This window comes from Mus musculus, chromosome 18, assembly GCF_000001635.26.
Source record: "Mus musculus strain C57BL/6J chromosome 18, GRCm38.p6 C57BL/6J".
Classification (NCBI taxonomy): Eukaryota; Metazoa; Chordata; class Mammalia; order Rodentia; family Muridae; genus Mus; species Mus musculus.
Window position 1 is genome coordinate 41,935,926 of NC_000084.6, and position 26,102 is coordinate 41,962,027.

General features: G+C 43.4%; 1 protein-coding gene across 1 annotated transcript in view; it reads right to left on the minus strand.

The window, feature by feature from the left end:
* Positions 1-15,269, minus strand: part of Prelid2 (PRELI domain containing 2) — a 75,499-nt gene extending 60,230 nt beyond the window's left edge. The window contains exons 1-2 of the mRNA NM_029942.1: positions 15,176-15,269; positions 1,709-1,766 (exon numbers count right to left, since the gene is read on the minus strand). Coding sequence (NP_084218.1) covers positions 1,709-1,766; positions 15,176-15,250 — 133 coding nt within the window. The 5' untranslated portion in view covers positions 15,251-15,269. The remainder of the gene's footprint in view (positions 1-1,708; positions 1,767-15,175) is intronic.
* Positions 15,270-26,102: the final 10,833 nt, after the last annotated feature.

Genomic DNA, 26,102 nt, shown 5'->3' on the forward strand with positions numbered 1-26,102 from the left:
GGAATTAAAATTACCCATAATAATGACAACAATGAGTTAAAACAAGAGGAAACAGAAGAAAAGAGACAGACTGAAGTGTTACTGTTTCTCTATGAATTAATAAGGCTCAGTCACAGTGCGGGGTTTGCCAGACTCTGACAACAGCTGTCCTGGCCCCTGAGTCCAACAAGAGCCTGCTGGCAGGGAACAAACGCTCCACCCCTAAGCAGTCCTTTGGTCATCTCAGCCAATGTGAACGAGACATACATTAAAAATATAGTATCTTCTGTGAGTGGTAACACATGCCTTTAATCCCAGTCTCTGGGAGGAAGAGGCAGGTGGCTCTCTGTGTTTAACATAGCATGTTTAAGGTCAGCCCGGGCTATGTAGTGAGACTATATCCTTAAAACAAATGAACAAACAAAAAATGGAGGCAAAGATGACAACCTGAAATTACAACCAGCACTCTATGCCACTTTTGAATATGCACTTTATTATCATATTTGATCCTCATAACAATCTAAATCAACAGAATTGTTCTCCCACTTGACAGATAAAGACCTTGAGCCTTAAAAAAAAAAAAAATCAGGTAATGAGGGAAGTAACCGAATCAGGGCTTGAAATATGATTAATCTAAGGCCAGATAGCAAACTTGTTCTATACTACAAGCAAGTATGTGAGAAAATGCTTTTTAACAATCTACTTCTATACCTGCAGATATGTAGAAAGCATCCCTATAAATCAGATACAAAAGTTTTTTAAAAAAAAAGTTTTAAAAAAAAGTTTAAAAAATCACAGAAAGGGCTGCAGCCGTATTACTAACAGTGACAGCCTGTGGTTTCTAAGGCTGAAGAGCATCTGGGCCAGACTCTGGATGTCTCCACAGACTCGTGCATCAAGTGTGCTCATCATCAGAGCTCCTGGCACCGCCCACTTCTCAGGTCCCAGCATTGATCGTGACAATGGAAGCCCTTAGGAAGGAAATGCAAAGAGCAACAAAGGTCCCTAAGGTGGAGCAAGGTCAGCATTGTCTGGAAGGGGTCATGGGGAACGCTTTTAGCTCTGTAGGCCACATGGTCTCCTTAGCAAATACCCAGCTCCTGCTGTTAGTCAGATGAAGCAGCCATTGATAACATACAAACAGAGGGGAGTGTCTAACAACACAGCAACAAAAACAGACAGCATGAACCATAAATTGCCAAACTACAGTTATGGTTCCACAATCCAAGAACTTTATGGCAGCATCACATCTATATGCTTTTTTTTTTTTTAATACTCCAAGCTAGCCTTGAATTCCTGATTCTCTCCTGCCTCCATCATTCAATATCTAGAATTATGGACATGAGCCACCACCATCTCTGTGTAATATAAAAATGTCTTGCCGTTCACAAATTGATGTGTGTTAAGGATATAGACAAGTGAGTTTGGGCAGGCTAGTCCCTCCATGTTTTAGTTTCCTTCTGCATTAAGAAGGACATAATTCCTACCTTAACATTATTCCTCAGGTTGAATGAATCTATGAAAGTAGGATGTCAGCATGTTACCTATACACTTACACCCAGCCTGAGGCTTACCACCGACTGTAATTTAGAAAGTAACAAGAGCCCTGCTTAAGATGTAATGGACATGCACACAGGAACAAACACACATGCACACACAAATACATCCTTTTCAAAGTCAGTATACTTAAGGACCTTAACTAAACTAAGGGTATAGACAGAGAACTTACCTTTCTTTTCTTCCACAGTTTTTACAGAGATGACATTTTTATCCATTGGATTGGGATACTGAAAAGAAAAACACACACACACAAAGAAAAGTTAGCATTCTCTTTTGTCAACATGAATTAGCTGATAGAAGTGACAGGAGTCTGCAGGACCAGTAAATATCTTCCAAGAAACTTCTAAGTAAAAGCCAGTGTAGAGGCCGGTTTTGTGTGTCAACTTGACACAAGCTGGAGTTATCACAGAGAAAGTAACCTCCCTTGAGGAAATGCCTCCATGAGATCCAGCTGTAAGGCATTTTCTCAATTAATGATAAAACGTGAGAGGACCTATTGTGGGTGGTGCCATCCCTGGGCTGGTAGTACTGGATTTTATAAGAAACGAAGTTGAGCAAGCCAGGGGAAGCAAGCCAATAAGCAGTACCCCTCCATGGCTTCTTCATCAGCTTCTGCCTCCAGATTTCTACCCTGTGTGAGTTCCAGTTATGACTTCCTTTGGTGTTGAACAGCAGTGTAGAAGTGTAAGCTGAATAAACTCTTTTCTCCCCAACTTGCTTCTTGGTCATGATGTTTTGTGCAGAAATACAAACCCTGACTAAGACACCCAGTTTTAAATCAAGGATCTTGGTTTTAGCACTTAGACTCAAACAAGTGAAGCAGGCTTTCATGAAATGCAGGGAACATTTTTTGTGTGCATGGGTCTTGAATGGGTCCTGCATATATGTATGTGCACCATAAGTGTTTGGTGTCAAAGAGGACACCAGAGGCCTCCCAGAATTAAGTTTACAGATGATTATGAGCCACCACATCAGTACTTGGAACTGAACCTGGGTTCCTTCAAGAGCAGCAACTGTGCTTAACTAATGAGCCATCCCTCTGTCCCAAAGGAAACCTTCTTTGGATGCCATCTAAGCCCTGAGCAGAGGTGAGAATGAGGTTGAGGATATTATTATTATTATTATTATTATTATTATTATTATTATTATTATTATTATTAAACCAGACTATCATAAACTATGAATGCTCTCTGTTCCCTACCTATACTAAATGCCTTAATTGTATCACCCTGTTTGACTCTAACAGCTATTCTGTTGTAAAGACATTACATAATATCATTAACCCCTATTTTTAAAAGTAGGAACTGGATGAAAATTGGATTATTTCATTACTCAGCTGGTCCATGGGAGTCAGAGAACTAAACAGGCCAGTCCAACACAAAGAGAATTCCTTTACCACTTCACCATGGCTTGGTGACTGTGTTAACACTTCAAGAAAATAATCATAAAAGGACAGGATGTCAAGCATGTTGAAGACATTTGATAAATGCTTTACTTCTTTTATTAAATTGTCCTGAAAGACAAGTTAGATGTTAGTTAGACCAAGGATGATAATTGCTACCATTTTCTAACCTAGTCAATTTACATACATTGTCTGTTAATTCTCAGAAGCATGACATAAAGTTATATGTTGTTTGTTTGTTTTCTATTGTATATATGAGAGATAAGGCTATTTAGATAAGTATAGACGTATTATTTAGATAAACTAAATACCTTGCTCAAGTGGCTGGTGAGATGGCTCAGTGGATAAGAGCACTGACTGTCCTTCCAAAGGTCCTGAGTTCAAATCCCAGCAACCACATGGTGGCTCACAACCACCCATAATGAGATCTGACGCCCTCTTCTGGTGCATCTGAAGACAGCTACAGTGTATTTATTTATAATAATAAATGAAATCTTGAAAAAAAAATAATGAAGATGCCTGGGTGGTGGTGATGCACACCTTTGATCATGTGAGTCTGAAGCCAACCTGGTCTAACTATGAGTCCAGGCTACACAAAGAGACCCTGTCTATCTATCTATTTTGGTCAAAAACCCAGAAGAAAAAGGAAGAAGAAGAGGAGGGGCAGGAGAAGGAGGAGTAGGGAAGGGGAAAGAAGAGGAAGAGGAAGAAGAGGAAGAGAAAGAGGAGGAGGAGGAGGAGGAGAAAGGTGCATTTGTGCATGTGTTCATGCAGTTCAGCCTTAGAAGGAAAGGCTGAAAATACAATGACACTTTCCCGCAAGTTAGCCCTCAAGAGATTCATGTTAGTAAGAGAAGGATAAATTGGGGATTCAGTCCTCTACAGAGGAGACTTCTTGACTCTGAGACATCTAAGCTGCACACAGCTCCCTAAACCATGTGGACAGGTGTGTGAATTAACCTTTTACACTAACATAAAGTGTAACTGTTTCCTTTACTGCATCCCAGCTTATTCATTAAATATCCATAAATGCATTTCATGTAAATGTTACAGTCATGCTGTAAGTCGTAGGAAGATAACTAAACTAAATTATGAAGAAAAGCAGAATGTATCACCAGACAGGCACAGTAATAAAACATTCTCAGTTCTGATTACATCACTAAATTGTCAGTGAAACTTTTACAGGTTAAACTATACTACCTCACACTTTCACTTAATTTTAATATTTACCTACTAAGAGAAATGATATTCATTTAAATAATAAGACCCTCTTTGTTTTTTCTGATTAGACAGGTAGATAGAAGATAGATAGATAGATAGATAGATAGATAGATAGATAGACAGGTAGATAGACAGACAGATGATAGGTAGGTATATAGATAGATACATAGATACATATATATATATTAGATAGATAAATAGATAGACAGATGATAGGTAGGTAGTTATATAGATAGATACATAGATACACATATATTAGATAGATAGATAGATACATACATACATACATACATATATAGATAGATGCATAGATAGATGCATAGTTAGATACATAGATACATAGATATATAAATGAGAGATTAGCTAGATGAGAGATAGATAGACAGGCAGATAGATAGACAAATTAGATAGATGATAGGTAGACAGAGAGACAGACAGACAAGTAGACAGACAAATGATAGATAGATAGATAGATAGATAGATAGATAGATAGATAGATAGATGATAGACAGACAGACAAATGATAGGTAGATAGATGATTAGATACATACATACATACATACATACATACATACATACATACATGAGAGATTAGATAGATGAGAGATAGACAGGCAGATAGACAGACAAATTAGATAGATGATAGATAGATAGATAGATAGATAGATAGATAGATAGATAGATAGATAGATAGACAGATAGATAGATAACAGACAGATAGACAAATTAGATAGATGATAGATAGATAATTAGATAGCATGACAAATGCTGTTTCAGACACTGAGGATGTAGGAGTGACATGAAAAGCATGTAGCTTCTTACAAATTCATTTATTAGTTGAAGAAACAAACAAAAGCAGTAAATAAATGTCAGATGTGCTAAAAAGAAAATAAGACAGGGTAAGAGATGGAAAAGCATGGAAGACAAAATAGAAAACACTTGAGGATAACTCATTTTATAATCCCTGCAATAGGAAATGGAACTTTTAATAGCTCAACACAAGAGACCGTGAACTATTCATGCTAATAAATATCATTTGCAAAAATTAAGGTATTTTCCTTCCTGACTTCTTCTGGAGTTAACAGACATAAACCTCAAGTTTCCGTAAAGAATGGCAAAAAAGAAAAAAAAATTAGAAGTTTGTGTGAAACAGCTAAATATCGTGACATGGATGGCATTTATTTTAACTCTTTGAAGAAATTAAAAATGTATTAAACCAAGGCTCCCTCTACCTGGCATTACTTGGAATAATAGAATGCCATCTTGTGGTAACCTACGTATTCATGTTTTAATTCTTACACACAAAATGTATCCAAAGCCTGCTACAAAGCAGAGACTACTCCGAGGGAGAACAGTGGCACTCATGAGTTCTGGACACCTATTCAAACACCAAGTGACTAAGGAATTGATCCAGCCAGATCCAGATCTATACCGTGCCCACCCTGCGTGTGTTACACCGCAGCTGCCTGACATGCTCTCATTTAGTTCTCTCCCAAACAGGAAACATATTAATGAGTATTATGATATGGCCTCTTCTTGTTAAAAGTTTCATGTGTAAATCCTGCACACAAACAGAGATGAGCCTGCCCCTCCCAACTCCATACCAGACACTCCTGGAAGCAATGTGGTCTGCTGACCCAGTTTCTGCTAAAAGCCTTGTCTTCATCGAGCCTGGTTTGGTGGAAGCGTACACACACCAGATGTGCTGTAGTTTGTCAGTGACTCTGGAGATTTCTCAAGATATTTTTGGCTTCACTTTTTTAATCTTATTTGTTTTTACTTTCTTTATGGAATAAGTAGGCTCACTCCTTCCTTTGCCAAGATATGTCTACTGCAACACTAACAAAGGTAAAATATGCACTCCTGAGGTTATCATCCGCCCTTCCCATTTTCCTTTTTACGTATCAAAAGAGTCCAAAAACCTTTTGAATGGAGGTATCTTGAGCAGGTGGATAAAGCTCTTCCTAGAAGTCATAGGTTATTAAGTGAAAAATCCCATTTCCAGGGATGGGCTATCTACCTGCAATGTCCCTCAGGAGTTTTCAAAATTATACAGGTGATTGCCCCTGCTGTTGGCTGTCCACTGGAGCTAGACGGTAAGATCATCTCGATGAAGATCTGGTTTAAGGACATTGAGAAATCAAGCTAGAGGTGATGTCAGATGCTCCCTCCCTGCCGTCTGTCCTGCCCTCACAGTGCCAGTGGTGCTGAGCAAGGAGCTGTGGGGACACTGTCCTCAGTTGTCTTCCTCAGATTTAGACCCTGCAAGCTATCCTACTGAATAGGATATTCAGGCAAGATACGCCCACTAATGCAATAGTGGCAAGCCCATGATCGAGTAACCCCGACTTTCTGATTGGAAGGATTTGAGGCCTGCTCCACAGGAGAGAATGAGTGCACTATACTTACTGTACAGAGCCTGGCCAACGCCCTGTGGCTGGAGAGGCCATGGGTCCTAGTTGGTAGGCTTGTTCTACCAAATTGCCTTTTACATTGTTCTGTTTATCCCCAGAGACTATGTTGATGTCTCGTCAGGGCAGAGACCGTCCTTGCGGTAAGTGGTCGTTACTGAGACTTACAACTGATCAAAATGAGGACAGGAAGTGACTGTTGAGTGCTCAGCTCTAAGTAGGACGGACGTCAATATCATCCCCTTCAAGGCTCAGAGAACAGTGTGAATAAGGAGCTCAAAGTAAGAGGAAAAAGGAGTGGAATGTCGTAGCACAAGGTATCCAAAGTATACCGTATCTGCTGTGCTTCTAAACTCACAGCAGCTGCAAAACACAGACCTATCAACACAGTGGGGCACTTACAGTAGCTCACCCTTCCCTGGAGATTTATAGGCAGTTAGTGAGGCTCACCCTCCCACCTCTGAAGATCTATAGACAGTTACTGGTTGTTGTAGAGACAGACAGTTTCTTCAGTGGTATGGCTACGGATGAGATAGGAATACTCCTGTAGATAGGCAGTACACATGCTCCTGCAAGCACTCAAATGAAACTCTCTAGTCTCCCCTCCTCTATCTGTCTGTCTCTCTCCCTCAGTCTCCTCCCCCATGCTGCCCCTCCCCCTTCTCTCTCTCTTTCTCTCTCTCTCACACACACACACCTTGGAAAGTGGGGAACTAGTTGGCAAGATGAAGGGCATCTGCTGGAGTGGAAGGGGAACAATAGAGGGTAATGAGTTTAAACATGATAAAATACATCGTGTAAATATACAAATGTCATGATGCAGCCCATCATTACATAGAACGCATGCATGCTAATAAAAAAGCTCTTTTAAAAAGAGGCCCAAAAGCTACATAATGCCAAGCTCAGAGAATATACATTAAAGTAAATATATAATTATTAAAGTGAGAGCTCAAGAAATTGAGTCCATCTATTATAGGAATAATATATATTTCTATTATATTTTTATTTATACACACACACAAGGTGGAGCTTTATAAAGATTAAGCCTCTCCTTTTGTTTGCTAAGGGAAAGTTCATCATTCAGAAGGCACTCTGGTAAGCAGGAAGTTATTAAAATATCAGCTATCTGAAAAGTTGAGAGGCCAACACCTGACTTTTGAAACACGGCCCTTCTTCTCATAGTCAACGCCTTCATAGGAATTACAGTGGGCCTGCTTTTGAATAGGGTTATCTGAGAAAGCACAAAGAATGAGGAACCGCAGGATGCCTGGTTCATTGGCATCCACATATCTGGTCAACACGCTATAAGGGGATCTGCTACCCAGCTGCTTGCAAACACATACAAAGGGCCTTGCTGCATGCTAAGCTATACAGAAACATCACCATACACTGCCCAGCCTTTCCATGGTCTCCATAAAGAAGCTCACTCTGGAAGAAAAGCAAAGTTGACTTATTACCAAGATCAAATGAGGCTTCAGTTCATCACCCCTTCATTGATCTGCCCGGTGTGGTAGCTCATGCCCATAATTACAGTACTAGAGAGGCTGAGCGAGGAGTACCAAGTGCTCAAGGCCAGCCTGGGCTACGTAGAAAGATGCAATTCGAACAAACGTTCCTTGCCCCACATTATACGTCTGTATATACCCCTGAGAAAGCTCGGCACAATGATCTATACATTCCTTTCTGCTCCCCCTGACACGAAGCTCCTTCAGGACAAGGTCTTGTTTTATTTTATTGTCAAAGGGTGCGCAGACTTAGCATGGATACCAATTAATAGGCATATAATGAATATGTAGCTATTAGCACTTTGATAGATAAAAAAATCTTCTTTCAGACACTAAGCCACAGCCTCCACTGGATGAGTTACTAAGCACACTTTAAAATTTAAATTGCACTTAAAAAATAATTTATCATTCGGAGGTGCACCATTATTCATGCTCACCTTCTCCCTTATTGTTCTAAGTTAGTAAAGATTTCTGCAGAGTGCTTCCCTGGGCTTTTCAGTTTCACATTCCTGAACAAACATAATGGTCTCCAGAACTCAGCAAGCGCTTTGAAAGCACTTACCATGCCCCAGCATTAAGCTTGGTGCTTACATAAAAGTATGCGTGTTAATTAATATCCACAGCAACCCTAGAAGATAGCTATTCCTCTAATTCTTCAGACAAGGAAACTGAGGCACAGAAATATGAACTGACCTGGCTCGCACCCCTACAACTGTCCACTCTACACCCTGACATGAGAGCCATGCTCCTCACAGCCAGCTTCTCCTTCATGTCACACCTCAGTTCTCAGGAGAACTTAGGTTGGAAGGATGAAGAGTGCCGCCCAGCACAGGACATAAAGAGCAGCTGTCAGCTCTGCACAGCACTAAGGCCTAACATCTAGCCAAACCCCCATTCCATTGGGGAATGCAATGGATCCTTCCAAAACACCTCTGGAGCTCTGTGGGGAAAGATGTTCTACACGTGTAAGTGTCAGGTCTGCAAGGGAGTGAAGATGGCATCTGAAGGAAACATTATTAATTATCCAATCAGCTTTCTACTCTAAATGGAAATAGCCATTCATAAATCCACTTTATGAGCTTCAGGGTAAGCACCGATCCATTCTATGCAGCACGCCACTGGAATAAATAAAGTCTTAGGTCATGGATGGAAGAAGGAATTTATTTTACTCTTTTTTTATTACAGTATTCCAGAGAGTGCATGTTTCTGAATCCTGTGTTGACTTTCCTGTTTTAAGGTTTTGGTTTGTTTCATTTTGTGTAATGGCCAGAAGGTGTTTCACTGTGTTGCCCAGGCTGACCTCAAACTTCTGAACTCAAGCAATCCTCCTGCCTCAGATTCCCAAATAATAACTTTAGTACAAAATTATATACTGCCAACCACAGGAGGGTGAGATTTCTTCATGGGACTTGTTGAGTGTTTCCTGTGATCTAGAACCTGTCTGGTGTTTGGGATACAGATCCCCATGGATCAAGCTCTCTGCACTCATTTGAACTGACATGAAGACTCACTGATCACCACAGCTCACATGCATCCTTAGTAATGACTTTACATTCCAGGCATTTGACATGTAAGGAATTCTCTCAGCACCCAGCACATGAAAGATAACATTCATCAAAAAGACCTACATAAGCCACACAAAGAGGTATCTTCTATGCTTCCACACTTGTCTACACAACTTTGTGTTCTCTCCCAAGATGACTTTTAGTCAAGTGGAAGGAAAATACACTCATGAGTGCAGGAAAGGTAAGAAATGTACAGCTGGGCGGTGGTCACACACACCTTTAATCCCGGAACTCTTGAGGCAGAGGCAGGCGGATCTCTGAGGTCAAGGCCAGGCCTGGTCTACAGAGTGAGTTCCAAGACAGCCAGGGCTACACAGAGAAACCCTGTCTTGGAAAACAGAAAGAAAGAAAGAAAGAAAGAAAGAAAGAAAGAAAGAAAGAAAGAAAGAAAGGAAGGAAGGAAGGAAGGAAGGAAGGAAGGAAGGAAGGAAGGAAGGAAGGAAGGAAGGAAGGAAGGAAGGAAGGAAAGACTGGAGGGAGGGAGGGAGGGAGGGAGGGAGGGAGGGAGGGAGGGAGGAAGGGAGGGAGGGAAGTAGAATTATGCAAAGAGGGGAACCAGGACACTGTGAAGCCACTGCTGCAGCACCTGAAGGAACTATACTGAGTCTCAGCACTCTTCCATGATGGTGAGGAAACCTGTACTTCACAAATAGGATTGTATCCTCCATTTTCTAGGCACCACTCATAATTGAAAGCATGCAGCTAATGTTTTGCCCACAACAGCCAACAGACAGGTGTAAGGGGATCAGGCATTCCTTGGGTTTTAAAAATAGTACTGAATGGGAACTTGGAAGGAGAATCTGGACAAACCAAGAGCCACAGAGCAGTAGATTCTATTTAAAACACAATGTCCTCAGTTCTAAAGCAGCCTTGCCCACTGTAGTGCAAAATCAGATTAACCGTCCTGAGGACTCCTCACATGACTGTCTCTTCGGCCGACTGCTTTGCTCAATTTTTTTTAATTATCATTTTTGAAAAAGTATCATCATGAGGACTAAAAGTATTTAAAGCATATTTTGCCCAAAATCTAACTCTTACTACCGAAGACTCTATCAAAAGCGCATGCATGTGGATCAGTCTGAAGGTGGTAACATCACCACGAACAGATAAAAGGAGACTGTCTACACAGCCGCACAGGCTGCTCAGTGCATGGGGGCTCCCGTGCAGGACAGGTGCATCAGTGCACCATATCTACCAAGAGGAAGCAATCCCTTTTTTAAAATATAAATACGTGTATTAATTCTTTGAGATGTTCACACAATGTCTTTTAACCATATTCACTCTCAGCTCCTTTCCCTTAACTCCACCCAGATTCATGCCCACCTTCCTATCCACCTCCACTTCATGTCATTATTATCATTATTATTACTACTACTACTATTATTATTAAATATCCCATCAACTATAGTTCTAGGTGTGGGGCCATCCCCTGGAGTATGGTAGACCTACCAAGAGGTACATACACCCTTAAAGAAAACTAACTCTCTCTCCCTGAGAAGCCTTGTACTGTCCATAGGTGCTTAGTTAGGAGTAAAGGCTCATGAACCTCTTTTTCCTCCATGCTAGAATGCTGTCTACCAGCTCTCTGACATCATCAGGGAAATGTTTTGTGAAGTAGATAGTGAGTAATAGAGAAACTCACAACTAGTCAAAGTGCAGAGCATAAGGGACTATGGAGTACACATCAATATTACACACACACACACACACACACACACACACACACACACACACACACCATGACTCAGAGGAACCATTCAAAGAAGGGTTGGAAAGATTGTAAGACCCAGAGGTCTGGAGAACCAAAAGAAAATGTCTTTTAGTCATGACCAAATACTACACTCATAACTCACTGTGGCTACCTACAGGAATTCCTTTTTGTTAATATTTTGGTTTAATTTGTTTGGTTTTGGGTTTTCTGGGACAGGGTCTAGCTATGTAGCTCAGGCTGGCTACGAACTGCTGATCGTCCCGCCTCAGACTCACCAATGGCCTGGGATACATGCATGAGCCACCTGGGTCCTTCCATAGTTCTTAAACATGCCAAGCACTTAGCTGACTATCTTATAAGAATGGCATCAGATACCGAATGTTCTTGTATAAATGACCTTAGCCACACCACACTAAATCCAACCACATGAGTTCAGTCAACCCACAGAATCACCAGAATTAAAAGCCTGTCACTGGGCAAGGCCACTAAGTTTTAGAGTGATTTGTTGCACAGAAATGGCTAGCAAATACCGTGTCCCACCCGCACACATCTAAGCTAAGCATCATATTAGGTGCAGAGTCCATCCAGATGAACAAACTATGAGAGGCAAATGAACCAAAGGGTACTACACCCAGCAAAACTGAGGCCTGAGCCGCTGCTCTGTCCCCAGACTCTCCTGCATGGCCCCTGTGTGCAGAGCTGGAAGCGCAGCCTGCTGGTGAACCATGGGCTTTAGATTCAGTTGAGCTGAGATCCTGGCTCTCCGACCTGCTAGCTGGGACTGCTGGGAAAGTTACTTAGACTTCTGAGACTATTTCCCCACGACGTGAGTCAGTCATGACGATTTCTTAGCCTGCTTGGAGGATAGTACTGTATTATACAGCGCAAACGTGTATAAGGAGAGAGAAACAGACAGAGACAGAGACAGAGACAGAGACAGAGACAGAGACAGAGAGAGTGCCAAGAAAACTCCTATTCAGCCGGGTGGTGGTGACACACGCCTTTAATCCCAGCACTCGGGAGGCAGAGGCAGGCAGATTTCTGAGTTCGAGGCCAGCCTGGTCTACAGAGTGAGTTCCAGGACAGCCAGGGCTACACAGAGAACTGTCTCGAAAAACCAAAAAAAAAAAAAAAAAAGAAAGAAAGAAAGAAAGAAAGAAAAGAAAACTCCTATTCATGTTTCAGCAAACCTGAAGGTGTCACTTTACTGAGAAAGCCTGCCTACCTACCAAAGCCTCCATGTAGGACTGCTATAGCCACCCTACCCCACCCTCCCATCCTGTATGCTCCTTGTGTGAAGTATGCATCACCCTTTGAAATAACGCCAGCATCATCATTATTTATTACTCTTGCTCTCCCTTTCTAAAAACCCATCACCTTTACCTGAAACTGATATGTGGAAGTGCATTACAAAGAAGAGGGTGAGTAGGGTTTTGTGTGTGGTTTTGCAAAGAGAGTCTGAAAGGGGCAGGGGGTGGGGAGGTCAATGAAGCCTAGACAAAGTGTCTTTTCCATTCTGAGAAGGCAGAGGACTCCTTTTCCGGATGACAATCCTTTTTCCCAGGTGGCAGTGGTGCTACAGTTTCCATCTTGAACATCCCCCAAGGGCTAGGTGTTAATGGTTAGGTCCCAAGGCAGCCCTCCTGGGTAGTGGTAGACTCTTGAATAGGTGGAGAATTGTGGGAAGGTGCCCTTGGGCATTGGTATATGCCCTTGAATTGGCAGAATCCTTGAATCGGATTATGGGATTGCAGCTCTCCCAACGTTTCCACCTTGTTCCTTGGCTCAGATCTAAGCAGATTTGTTCTACCTCAGGTTCCGTCCATGAGGTGCTGCCTCTCCACAGGCCCAGGGCGGTGAGACACCTGGGCTGGTTATTTATCGTCAAACTGAGACAAAGCAACATCAACTGTTAATAAAGAACCTCAACTGAGAAATTTCACCCAACAGACCAGCCTGCGAGCATATTGAAAGACACGTTCTTGATTAATGATTGATGTGGGAGGGCCCAGCCCAGTGTGGGTGGTGCCTCCCCAGGGCCGCATGGAGAGCACGTCAGTAATGTTCCCCCATGACCTAATGTTCCACCGTGACCCGTGCTTCACTTCCTGCCTCCAGGTCCCTGCCTTGACTTTCTGCTTTGGCTTCCCTCAATGATGATGACTGTGACCTGGGAGAAGTAAAATAAGCTAAACCCTTGCCTCCCTCCTGCAAGTTGCCTTTTGGTCAGCATTTTATCACAGCGAGGAAACTAGGACAGAAATTGGCACTAGGAGGATAGTGCTGTGATGAACCCGACCTTGTTGTCTGTGGGTAAAATTGTGCAGTAGATTTTGGGGTCTGGGGCAGGAAAAGGCAGAAATTTCAGCTTCATGAGCCATCGCAGGAGACTGGAAGAAAGTTAGCTGAGCAAGGCCAGGGAAGCAGCACTCCTCCATGGTCTCTGCTAGAGTTCCTGCCTTGTGCACCTGCCCCTGACTTCATGCCGTGATGAATAGCCTGTAAGCTGAAATAAACCCCTTCCTCCCAAAGCTGCCTTGGGCCAATGTTCTATTGCAGCAACAGAAAGCAAACTAGAACAAAGTAATTATGAATGGGAGGCCCTTAAAACAGTGAGCCAACATAGATTATTTTCTCCTCAGTTCATTATCCCAGTCACTTCATCACAGCGCAAAGGTGACTGACACAAAATGTGCTGGGGACCCACACTCCAAACTGCCAGTCTAAACAAAACATGGGGTGTCAGCTGTTCCTTTTCCCTTCCTAGAAGCCTGATCTAAAGCAGAGTGTACCCCAGATTCATTCACTGCCTATTCATCAGACTTTTGCTGAGGACCTAGCAGGTATAAGTGATGGAGCCCCCTCCTGTAATGGGAGGCCCTAGCTAACCATCTTCACAGCACCTCTTCAGTCCAACTTCTAGGCTATACAGATTTCATGATGTAGTTCACTGCCCAAGGACAGCTGCAATCATTACAAGTCTTGTTCAACACTGCGAAAGCTGAAGAGACTTTAAAGACCTATGGGTACAAGTCCTCATCTTCCAGATCTTGGAGAGAAGACCTCTGATCAGGGTCACCCAGATACCTAACTGAACCAAAAACAGATTACAGTTCAGGGTCCCACCTCCCAGACAACCAATTCTCGGGGATGATGGTTTTCATTTTACTGTTAGCAGGAGGCACAGTTCCTAGAAAGAGCCCTCATCATGAGGGCCATGGAATCCCAAAACTACAATAGTACAAACAGCAGTATTTCTGAGCTCTTACAACACATCAATCCTGTGATAAACACTCCTTATTAATTATCTCACTCAAATTCTCACGACAACCCTGGGAGTGTGCACTGTTTTTTCTCACGCTACAGATTAGCAAACTAAGGTCCAGAGAGGGTGAGCTCTGAGGGGAGTCCCACGGCTATTTAGTTAAGAGAAAGTCTTGAAACAGTAGAGTAACAGCCGAGAGTCTAGCGAGATCACAGCTTCAAGAGCCTGTATTAGCGTTTAAAGAGTGGGAGATGAACCAGAAAGCAGGACTAGACAGTCCGCCCAGGGAGGCCACCCGGAGCCCACACCCTCTGCCAGGGAGGCGTGTGGACGTGATGTTCTGCACGGTACCCTCCGCTCATCCCTGAGAGCAGCTTTCGAGGAAAACCGCCTCCACCCTCGCCCTGCACATCCCGGGAGCAGCACGCGCGCTGGAGGGGGACTCGGAGGGTGAGTCTAGACCCATGAGGGTTGGGTACAGACGACAAGTGACGCAGGCGGGGGCAGTTCAGACTGTCCGCAGCGGATGCACTTCCCAGGTCAGAGGGACTGATACCTTTCGGAGGAAGCAAGCGACCACCTGCTCGAAGGGGTACTGGAACACCTGGTGCACGTCCACGGTGACCCCCATGTCATGCACCCGCCTTCAGGCTCCTCGCCGAGCTCCGGCCACACCCCTCGGCCAAAGGGGCGTTCACTTTCTTTCCCCTTTTCAAACTTCTCAAACTTTATTGTCCTCCTCCGAGACAAGGCTATAGGTCACACCCACATCCCCTTTCACTTACGTCCTATAAAGCGCTCACCAGGGACGCCCCAAACCCCAGCAGCTTGAAAGCGTGTCTACGCCCACGTCCCCTCCCTGGCCACGCCTGCAGATAGTGCCTTGTCTCTGAGCCACCCAGTTACACCCTGCAACCGTGAGATTTGCAGCCAGGATTCCAAGCCACAACTGCCTGAGGTCACAGAATTATCCTGTTGACAGAAACAAATAGAAATAAGATGTAATACATAGGTAAGGCACGGCCCTGGAACTACGGGTGTGGTGCTACAGCCCTCCGCAGAGAAGTCCAGCGAGACAAAGGCCAGCAACTGCACACTTCACTGGTCTGGATAGCTGCCTGAGACGTAGGGCTGGGCCTCTGGCCTGCAGGAAACTGCCCTTCTCCCAGAACAGTCTAGGAAATAGTGTTATCCAACTCCTGGAAGTTCCTGGGTTAAGGTCAAGCAGCAGTCAGCAAGGAAAAGGATACAGAAGAACTGTGTTTTCTTTCCTCCAAAGAGCAACTGTTGCTAGAAGCAGCAAATGTTACATTTCTTCACTGAGTTATTCACCTACTTTTGTGCACACGTTGGGTGCCGGACACCGTAGTCTCTAAAGCAAATTCAGGCTGTTCCAGCTGTTGGATAAAAGGTCTAAGGCATGGGATTTGACACCCACTCAGTAATATAGGAGAATAACGTCCCTGGACCTAGGATATGTTGGTGCTAGGTTAAACATGGATATTCCCTGAGGTGTTGACATCCACATTTGCCTGGGTCATTTAAAGCCACTCTTTGGAGACAAACCCTGTTGTCAGAACTCAAAAAACATCAACCTCAGCAGGCCTTTTCTCTTCCCTCCCCCATTTCGTGTGTGTGTGTGTGTGTGTGTGTGTGTGTGTGTGTGTGTGTGTGTGTTGGGTTTTTCTCTCCCTCCCCCAGCTTTCTTTAAGGTCCATTTACTTATTTTATGTATATGAGTACATTGTAGCTATCTTCAGAAGAGGGCATCAGATCCCATTACAGATGGTTATGAGCCACCATGTGGTTGCTGGGTATTGAAATCAGGACCTCTGGAAGAACAGTCAGTGCTCTTAACCACTGAGCCATCTCTCCAGCCTCCACTTTTTTTTTTAAGAGGGGCCTCATATAACCTCGATTCATTAGTGAATCACCTTGAATTTCTGGTTCTTCTGCATCCACCTCCAGAGAAATTACAGGTTGGATTTACAGATATACACCACCATATTCTTTTTTGTTTGTTTGTTTGTTTTGTTTGGTTTGTTTGTTTGGTTTGGTTTGGTTTCGAGACAAGGTTTCTCTGTGCAGTCCTGGCTGTCCTGGAACTCACTCTGTAGACCAGGCTGGCCTTGAACTCAGAAATTTGCCTGCCTCTGCCTCCCAAGTGCTGGGATTACAGGTGTGCGCCACCACTGCCCGGCCATATTCAATTTTTTATGTGGTACTGGGATCAGGCTCAGGGCTTCTGCTTACAAGGCAAGCACTTTTACAACTAAGCTATACACCCTCAGCCCCTTCAACAGGTTTTTGAATGGTGTCTGACCAGTGGTCTATCAACATACAAAATGTCCCTAATCTACCTGTTCTCGTAGCCTTCCCTCATCTCAGGCTTCCACTGTAGCCTTTCCGTGCCCTCTAGCCAGGCCATAACATGGATGTTTTTCTCTCTCAGAAATAGAAGCATTTCACCTCTGTCCTTGTGGGTGAATTCTCCACACTTAATTTAGGGACATTCTATCCATCTGGCTTCCAAATACAGGGTGGACAGACAAATGCTTAACAAACCGCTTCCCTCATAAGGCAAATCGAACAGATCCCATTATTCTCTAAGTTGCCAGTTCTTGTGGTGAGAATACTACTGTGTTTAAAGCCAACCTCACTATAGAGTTAGGAATAGAACCCAGGAGCAGCCAAATATCTCCACCATCCACATAGGGCTAGTCAAAAGTAATCTCAATATAGATAATGGACAAAGTGATATCATTAGGAAATGATGCATCTTGAATATTCACTGAGTTTTAGAATATAATTTCTTAGGTATAACTGCACAATGCTTAATGTTTGGTGATGGCCATGTTTGCAGCCAACCCCAGCACATCACTGAAAGCTCCTACCTTCTTTCCTACTTGAAGGCATCTCTCTAGGAACAGCCCTACTCTTTCCTGCATCATCAGCACCCATACTTAAGACATCATTACAAAGCCAGGAGGGGTGGCACATGCCTTTAATCCCAGCACTCGGGAGGCAGAGGCAGGCGGATTTCTGAGTTCGAGGCCAGCCTGGTCTACAAAGTGAGTTCCAGGACAGCCAGGGCTACACAGAGAAACCTTGTCTCGAAAAACCAAAAAAAAAAAAAAAAAAAAAAAAAGACATCATTACACCGAGCACACGAGAATACTGTAATCTCTTCCACCCTAAAACAAAACAAACAAATAAATCACCTTTAACCCCCTGTATCCCTCCAGCCATCTCGCCTCCAACTGTCCCTCAGGAAAGGGACAAACCTATGCTACCCTGAACCATTCCCACAGCTTTGTCCTCTGCCATCACACTCAAACTACACTTGTCAAACTCCTAGTGACAAAACTGCTAGGTTCCGTCGTTAATTCTTTGTGGTTTATGTTTTACAACTCCTTTGTATTCCGGTTGAATAGCTTGTGAAACAAGAACATGATCATTGTTTTTCTTCTTTTAATTTTTCATTGTATATGCTCATTATGTATAGTATTGTATCACATATGGCCATTGTCATACAAGTATGTATAATACATTGAGCATACCCTCAGTATCTCCCTGCCCTCCCCCTCATCCCCCTTCCTGTCTTTTGTTAATCCCCTTTATTCTCCTAGCTTGTTTCATTTCTACTTCCCTCTTTTGTTCTATTTTGGTTTTGTTGTTGTTGGTTTTGTTTTGTTTTGTTTCAGGACAGGGTTTCTCTGTGTATCCCTAGCTGTCCTAGAATTTGCACTGTGATGAAGCTAGGCTCAATCTCAAAGATCTGCCTGCCTCTGCCTCCAGAGTTCTGGAATTAAAGGCTTGCTCTGCCACCACATAGCCATTTCTGTTTTCTTTGTTGCTAAGGACTTTGTTCATTTGACAGTTCCTGTGAGTATATACTTTGGTCATCTTATCACCCATGACTGTCTTTCCTCCCCACTCCCACAGAATCCCTCCTTCTTCCCACTTTCAACAATTCTGTTTCATTGGTGTCTGCAAGGGTGAGGGGGACCTGGATTTAATTAGGTTTAATGGCATGAGCTTGAATTGGAAGTCACTAACTGGAGCATGGACAACCAACCAGCAGCCACACCACCAAAGAAAATGACTATCCCCATGCCCCAGCAACCATTAATTGCCAATATTTCCTCAGGCAGGGAAAGGAACTCATGAGTCCCTCCTCTATCCCTGATGAAATATGTACAGCCCAGTCTAGAGTATGTCTTGTGCAGAGAGCCAAATCTTCTTTTTGTGAGTGCAACAGCTATGATGTGTCCAGAAAGTTGTTTCTTAGGAGTTCTCACCGTTCTGTGATAATTATATTCTTTCATCCATCTCTTCCTGGGTTTTGGAGGGGATGATATAAACATCGAGACTAAGACTGAGCACTTAAGATTCATTTATTCTCAATACCTCGAACAGTTATGAGTCTTTACATTAACTGTCACCCATTGCAAACAGAAGCTTCCCTGACCAAACCTGAGAGCAGCACCAACCTGTCACTATAAGCATAAATATTTAGAAGGCAGTTTGACACTATGTTCATTTAGCAAAACAACAGTAGTTTCCTAACTAGAGACTATGACTTCCCCAGTCATAGTTTTTGGCCATGTCTACAGTACCAGAAATGAATTCCCTCTCCTGGAGCAGGCCTTAATGATAATCAGAAAGCAGGTGGTTATCCCCTAATGTTGTGCGGTTATTGGTGGGCACCTCTTACCTGACAGGTTCATACTGTACCTTATGGGTAAAACTATTGATGACTTTTCACTACCAGCAGTCTACATAGCACCTTCCAACAGTATGAAAGCTAGCCAGTGGACAGGAAGCTTCCAGCTTAGTTCCAGCTTGATTTCTCCATGACCCTGCTCAGTCAGTCAACTGTGTCTTGAGGGAGGGAGGAAGGATTAAGTAAAAGAAAAGAAAATTAGACAACTATAACATGACTCCAGCCAGTGCTGAAGCTGAAGCAGGTTTATTCTTTGCCAGTCTGCTTTTATACCATTCTAAGTACATGCAAAGAATAGGCTCAGTTTTTAGATCAAAGATCAAGTAGTCAAGGAACAAACAAAGCATAGACAAAGAGCCAAAGAATGTTGGGAACAAAATAAAAGGGGGGGTCTGGGCCCTGGGGAAGTACAGAAGGAAAAAGATGTCCACACCCTGCCAGAGTTTCCCTATTCTCTGGTCAGTCAGGTGTGGGAGGGCTGCTACCTACCCTCTCCACTCATCCCTGGGTGGGCATTCCTCTATCCCACTCTTCAGGGGGTGGCCCAGGGGCAGCCCTGCCTGGGGGACCCCCCCCCCCAGCTACTTTGCTAAAGCCACCAGGGTTGTGAGAGGGAACAGGGAAGAAGTTCCCAACACTGACCAGAGTGTGCAGCGGAACTTGAAGGAGCAGAGCAGAGGCTCTATGGTTTTAGAGCTTTATTATAGAAATGCAGGGGAAAGAGAGAAGGTAGAAAGGAGGAAGAGAGAGAGAGAGAGAGAGAGAGAGAGAGAGAGAGAGAGAAGAGAGGAAAGAAGACAAAGAGAAAGGGAAGAGGAGAGAGAAGTGAGAGAAGAGAGAAGTGAGAGGACAAAGGAATAAGAGAGCAAGGTATGGGCTAAGCACCCCTTTTTATGGTCTTCACTGTTGCTAGGTAACTGGGGAGGAGTTTATCCTGAAGGGCAGAAGCTTGGGCCATTGCTTATGTGACTACTGACCGTGCTTCTCTTGTGGGGGCTGTGGGAGGTGGTACCTTAGGCAGGGGCCAGAATTCCAGGAGCATGAGGGAACGCCTACCGTGTCATGTAGGTGAATTAAGACCATCGGGGTTCAGACCTCAGCTCAACTGGAGACCAGCCTGCAATTCCCCACAAAAGAAGGCAATAAACAAAGTCCCATGGTTGCCACACCCACTCCAGTGAAGTCTGTGTGGCAAGCCGAAAAGCTTGGACGTAGTCCTGATACAAAAAATTCACAGAAACTTAGTCTCCTGGAGCCTTGGCATCCCCATAGCACGAATGCTCCAAACTTGTCCCTGTGTCAGTCGGTGAATGGATCTGTGTGCTGTCCTTCAATATTGTTTTATTATAAGTGCCTCCAAGGAATGATTTGACAAATACCTAAGTTACATTGAACTTTGCTTCCTGGCCTTCACCAATGTCCTAGGAAGTCATTGAGCCAACGTCCGGCTTTGAATTTTGTAAGAATGCTACTCATTCAGACAAAAAGCATCCAGTGTTGACAGAGATAATGAAAGAAATCAGGCATTGCAGTTTACTGGTCTAGAGTAGAAATCTCAGGGCTAGTTCAACAAAGTAAACTTAGAATTCTCATTACAGTTATGTATGGCAGACTACATTACATGTTAGAAGAAAGTTGGTGGGTTCCTCTGTTTAATGGAGGTTCTCTACAGATACTTAACAACTAAGTCAATCCCATATACAGGAATTTACAAGGGCCTAGGAAGAAGGAAGGTTGTGGTCTAAGAAGGAACTAGAGTAAATACTTAGAATAACAGCTGAGTCACTCCCATACACAGGAATTTACAATGGCCTAGGGAGAAGGTGGATTAACTTTGGCAAGGGCATGAAGCCCTTGCCCCTGGCTTCTAAGAATAAACTGACCTTAGCTGGGGCTGCTTTTTATCTCAGTTGTAGACACTGATTTTTATCCCAGTTGTAAACACTGCCTGGTTCCTGTAAGATTTTGTGTATGCATTTCTCTGTTTGTGTAAAGAGTCATTTTGAATCGGGTAACTTCCTGTACCTTGGATGACTTTAATGTATCACTTAACTTCCTTGTTTTCATCTGTAATACAAGTCTGATGCTCGCTTTGAGAAATCACACTCAGATTCAACACTCTCTCTGGTGTTCCTGTCTGTTTGTCAGCCTGCCAACTCCTTGCCCACCTGAGTACTAGAACCCTGATTCTCCTGTGGGTTGAGTGGCTGATTGAGTCCAGTCCGTGGCACATGGTCACTGTATTCAGGGATTTACCAGAATGACCAAGATACAAAACATTTCTCAACTGTATTTATCTTGAGCCTACTTCCTTGTCCTAGCCCAATGTCAAATTCTTGCCAAATCCCTAGAAGCGGTCCCAAGAGTTCCCCACATGTAACATTAGTTATATAATTATAAAAAGTCTGGGAACCACATGAGAGAAAATGTATTATCTCTTTCTAAGACTGGCTTAATTCACTTCTCACAGTTATCTTCTATTCCATCCATTTTCCTACAAGCAATGGAACTACATTCTTCATTATGCCTGGAAAAATTCCATTGTCTATACACACCACATTTTCCTTATTCCTCTGTTGATGAACACCTAGGTCAGTCATATAACTTGTGCTGCAATAAACATTGATGTGCAAATATCTTTATGGTAAAATTGACTTGAAGTCTTTGGGTAAATTTTCAGGAGTAGTAGATCTATTTTTAGTTTTTAAGGAACCTCCATACTGATTTTTATGGTGACAGGACTCAGAGAGAGAGAGAGAGAGAGAGAGAGAGAGAGAGAGAGAGAGAGAGAGAGAGTAACAATGGTTAATTTGTAATCCCTGTGTTTCATAACCTTTGCTGGGAACACAGGAACAAACATCTGTTCACTTAATTTAGGGCACCAACAAAAGACTAGATGCCAGAGTAAATAAACTGTTCCGCCAAAGCCACCCTGGTGAACTGACTGGTTTATTGTAGTTATTCACAGGAGCATGAATAATGACTCAAAAGTAGCTGTGTCACCATAAAACCCACCCATAACTGGTGACAACTCACAGAAGTGCTATCCCTGGAACTCTTTACACAGGGAGCAGGCAGTTCCACCTAAGAGTCTTCTTTTCCCCCAAGCAATTGCTTGCTGTCTATGTGACTGGAGACAGATGCTAGAAGATTCTTGAGTCTTCTAAGTTTTATTGCTTCCTGAGTCTCATTACATTCCCTCTCAAAAGGACTGCTTCAATTCAGAGGAAAAAGTTACACCTTACTAAACCTCTAAGCATCATTCCTTTGAAATGCTGAGTGATGAGTGGGTCCAGTCCCACAGCTCCTACTTCTAAGGAAAGAACTCCATGGTATCACCAATGCTTTCTTACAAAGGGATAAAAAATGTCTCCTAGTATGCTTATAATCCCAAAATTTGGGAAGTAGAAGCAAGAGAACAAAATGTTCAAGTCCAACCTGGACTGTAATAATACTGTGTCTCAAAAACAAACAAATAAACAAAAATATTATCTTCCTGGGAGCCTGCAAGAACTCACAAAGCAGAAATTGTTTGCTTGCTGGAGTGTATTGTATTGTTGGGAGTGATATCCCCCAAAACATGGTAGACTTGGAAGTGATAAAGCAGTTTAACTGAAGGAAACAAATAGACCTTACTAGTAGGCTCAGAACCCCATCTTACTTCTTCCCATCAGGGCAGAGAGAAGCTTTCTGCTTAGTTCCCTTATCAGTAAAAATTTGGAGCCAGTGAGGAAGTGATTACCTCTAGTCTCTACCCCGAGCACTCATTAACTGAGCTCACACAGCAGGAGAAAATACTGATCTGACAACACAATCAGACAGACCTTTACCTCACACATCGTGGTATGTGAGTCTCACCCATTATCCCCCAAAGAACCACTTTTAATCCACTGTCTGTTATGTAGGCCCAGTAGACTCTGGGCTCATTCAGTTCTCCTCATCAACCATTACTGTCTGCCTTCTCCATTGCTTCCTCCCTGTCCCATGGAATGGGAGTATATGAGCGTCTGAATCATGCTGGGAGGGGGTTATTTCCACTCCTGTGATTTTTCTCCTTTTTATATTAGTATGCTTCTGTGCTTTTTCTTTTCTTTTCTTTCTTTTCTTTTCTTTTCTTTTCTTTTATCTTCCTGGTATAAGTTCATTTTGAGAAATCTTCACAAAGGATAGAGAGGAAAGTTCTCTTAGCCCTTGTAATACTCATGTCTGCTTCTGTTACCACATGTAATGGCTATTCCTGGTTGCCAGCTTGACTATATCTGGAATGAACTACAATGCAAACTGGAAGGCTCACCTGTGATCCAGATCTTGAGGCTGGGAGATGCAAGTTTCTGGCCTGGATCTTGGCATGGAGATCTTGAGACATAGTGACTGTGAATCCTAGGAGACTGTATTAGTCAGGGTTCTCTAGAGTCACAGAACTTATGGATAGTCTCTAGATAGTAAAGGAATTTATTGATGACTTACAGTCGGCAGCCCAATTCCCAACAATTGTTCAGTCGCAGCTGTGAATGGAAGTCCAAGGATCTAGCAGTTACTCAGTCTCACGTAGCAAGCAGGCGAAGGAGCAGGAGCAAGAGCTAGACTCCCTTCTTCCAATGTCCTTATATTGTCTCCAGAAGAAGGTGTAGCCCAGATTAAAGGTGTGTTCCACCACACCTTTAATCCCAGATTAAAGGTGTGTTCCTTAAACTTGGAGATTCAATCTTCTGGAATCCATAGCCACTATGGCTCAAGATCTCCAAACCAAGATCCAGATAAGGATCTCCAAGCCTCCAGATAAGGGTCACTGGTGAGCCTTCCAATTCTGGATTGTAGTTCATTCCAAATATAGTCAAGTTGACAACCAGGAATAGCCACTACAATCCACCCCTTGTCAACTTGACACAAATAATATCTCATGTTCACACGAAACAATAACAAGGTTGTGAATACGCCTAACATGATATAACTATCCCTCGTACAATCGCAAACGCATTTGTAAATTTACAATGGGGCATTCATATTACTTTATAATCCTCGTTTCTGCAACTGGTTACGTGGCCTTAATTGGTATTTATAACTACCTTCCTCTACTACCCATTCTGTATTTCCTTCACCTTCAGCCAGCACCTCAGCAGGTCTTGGCTCTTTTCCTGGAGGATTGACCCATACCTTCATTCCTGATGGGTCTTCGTCCTTTGTCATCCTGCTTGGATTAGGCTGTTGTAGTTTCCCATTGACTTTAATCACAGGACATGGTAATACTAAGAGACACACTAAGGGATCTCCTACACTCCAGACATAATCATGCTTACCACCATTGTGAAGAGATAATCCAAATTCCCCATGGTAATCTGGATCTATCACCCCTCCTAACACTGTTATTCCTTTTTTAGCCTGTTGGTTTAAGGGCATTAGAAGCCCAAAATGACCAGGGGGAAGTCTGAGCTTCCAGTTCAATGGAATGTTTGTTGTAGCTCCTGGTAGGAGCACTCCCCTCTCTGGAGCCAAACCTTCTAGGCCAGCAGAACCTAGAGTTATGGGGACAGGAAGCAAAAATTTTCCTAGAGGGTCACTAGGAGTGATAGTAAGTGGAACTATTCCTTTTTCCACCCCTTGATTCCTGGACCCATGAATCCTGGCTATGGGTGAAACTGTACCATATATCGAGCGCTGATTCAAAGCATATACTGCCTTCTGAAGAACTCTACCCCAGCCTTCCAAGCTGTTACCACCTAATTGGCGCTGTAACTGCGTCTTCAAAAGGCCATTCCATCTTTCTATCAGACCAGCTGCTTCAGGATGGTGGGGAACGTGGTAAGACCAGTGAATTCCATGATCGTGGGCCCACTGTCGTACTTCTCTGGCTGTGAAATGAGTTCCTTGGTCAGAAGCAATACTGTGTGGAATACCATGACGATAGATAAGGCATTCTGTCAGTCCGTGAATGGTGGTTTTAGCAGAGGCATTACGTGCAGGAAAGGCAAATCCATAACCAGAATAAGTATCTACTCCAGTAAGAACAAAACGCTGTCCTTTCCATGAAGGAAGTGGTCCAATGTAGTCAACCTGCCACCAGGTTGCTGGCTGGTCACCTCGAGGAATGGTGCCATATCTGGGGCTCAGTGTTGGTTTCTGCTGTTGGCAGATCTGGCAATCAGCAGCAGCTGTAGCCAGGTCAGCTTTGGTGAGTGGAAGCCCATGTTGCTGAGCCCAAGCATAACCTCCATCTCGACCACCATGGCCACTTTGTTCATGTGCCCATTGAGCAATGACAGGGATGGCTGGGGAGAGAGGCTGACTGTCCACAGAACGGGTCATCTTATCCACTTGATTATTGAACTCCTCCTCTGCTGAAGTCACCTTTTGGTGAGCATTTACATGGGACACAAATATCTTCACATCCTTTGCCCATTTGGAGAGATCTATCCACATACTTCTTCCCCAGATGTCTTTCTCACCAATTTTCCAATTGTGATCTTTCCAAGTCCCTGACCATCCAGCCAATCCATTGGCTACAGCCCATGAGTCAGTGAATAATCGTACATCTGGCCACTTCTTCTTACAAACAAACTGTAATACCATGTGTACTGCCCGAAGTTCTGCCCACTGTGAAGATTTCCCTTCACCTGTGTCTTTCAAGGTTGTCTCAGAAAGGGGTTGTAATGCTGCAGCTGTCCACTTCTGGGTGGTGCCTGCATAACGTGCAGAGCCATCAGTAAACCAGGCTCTCTAGTCTTCTCCTCTTCGGTCAGTTGATCATAGGGAACACCCC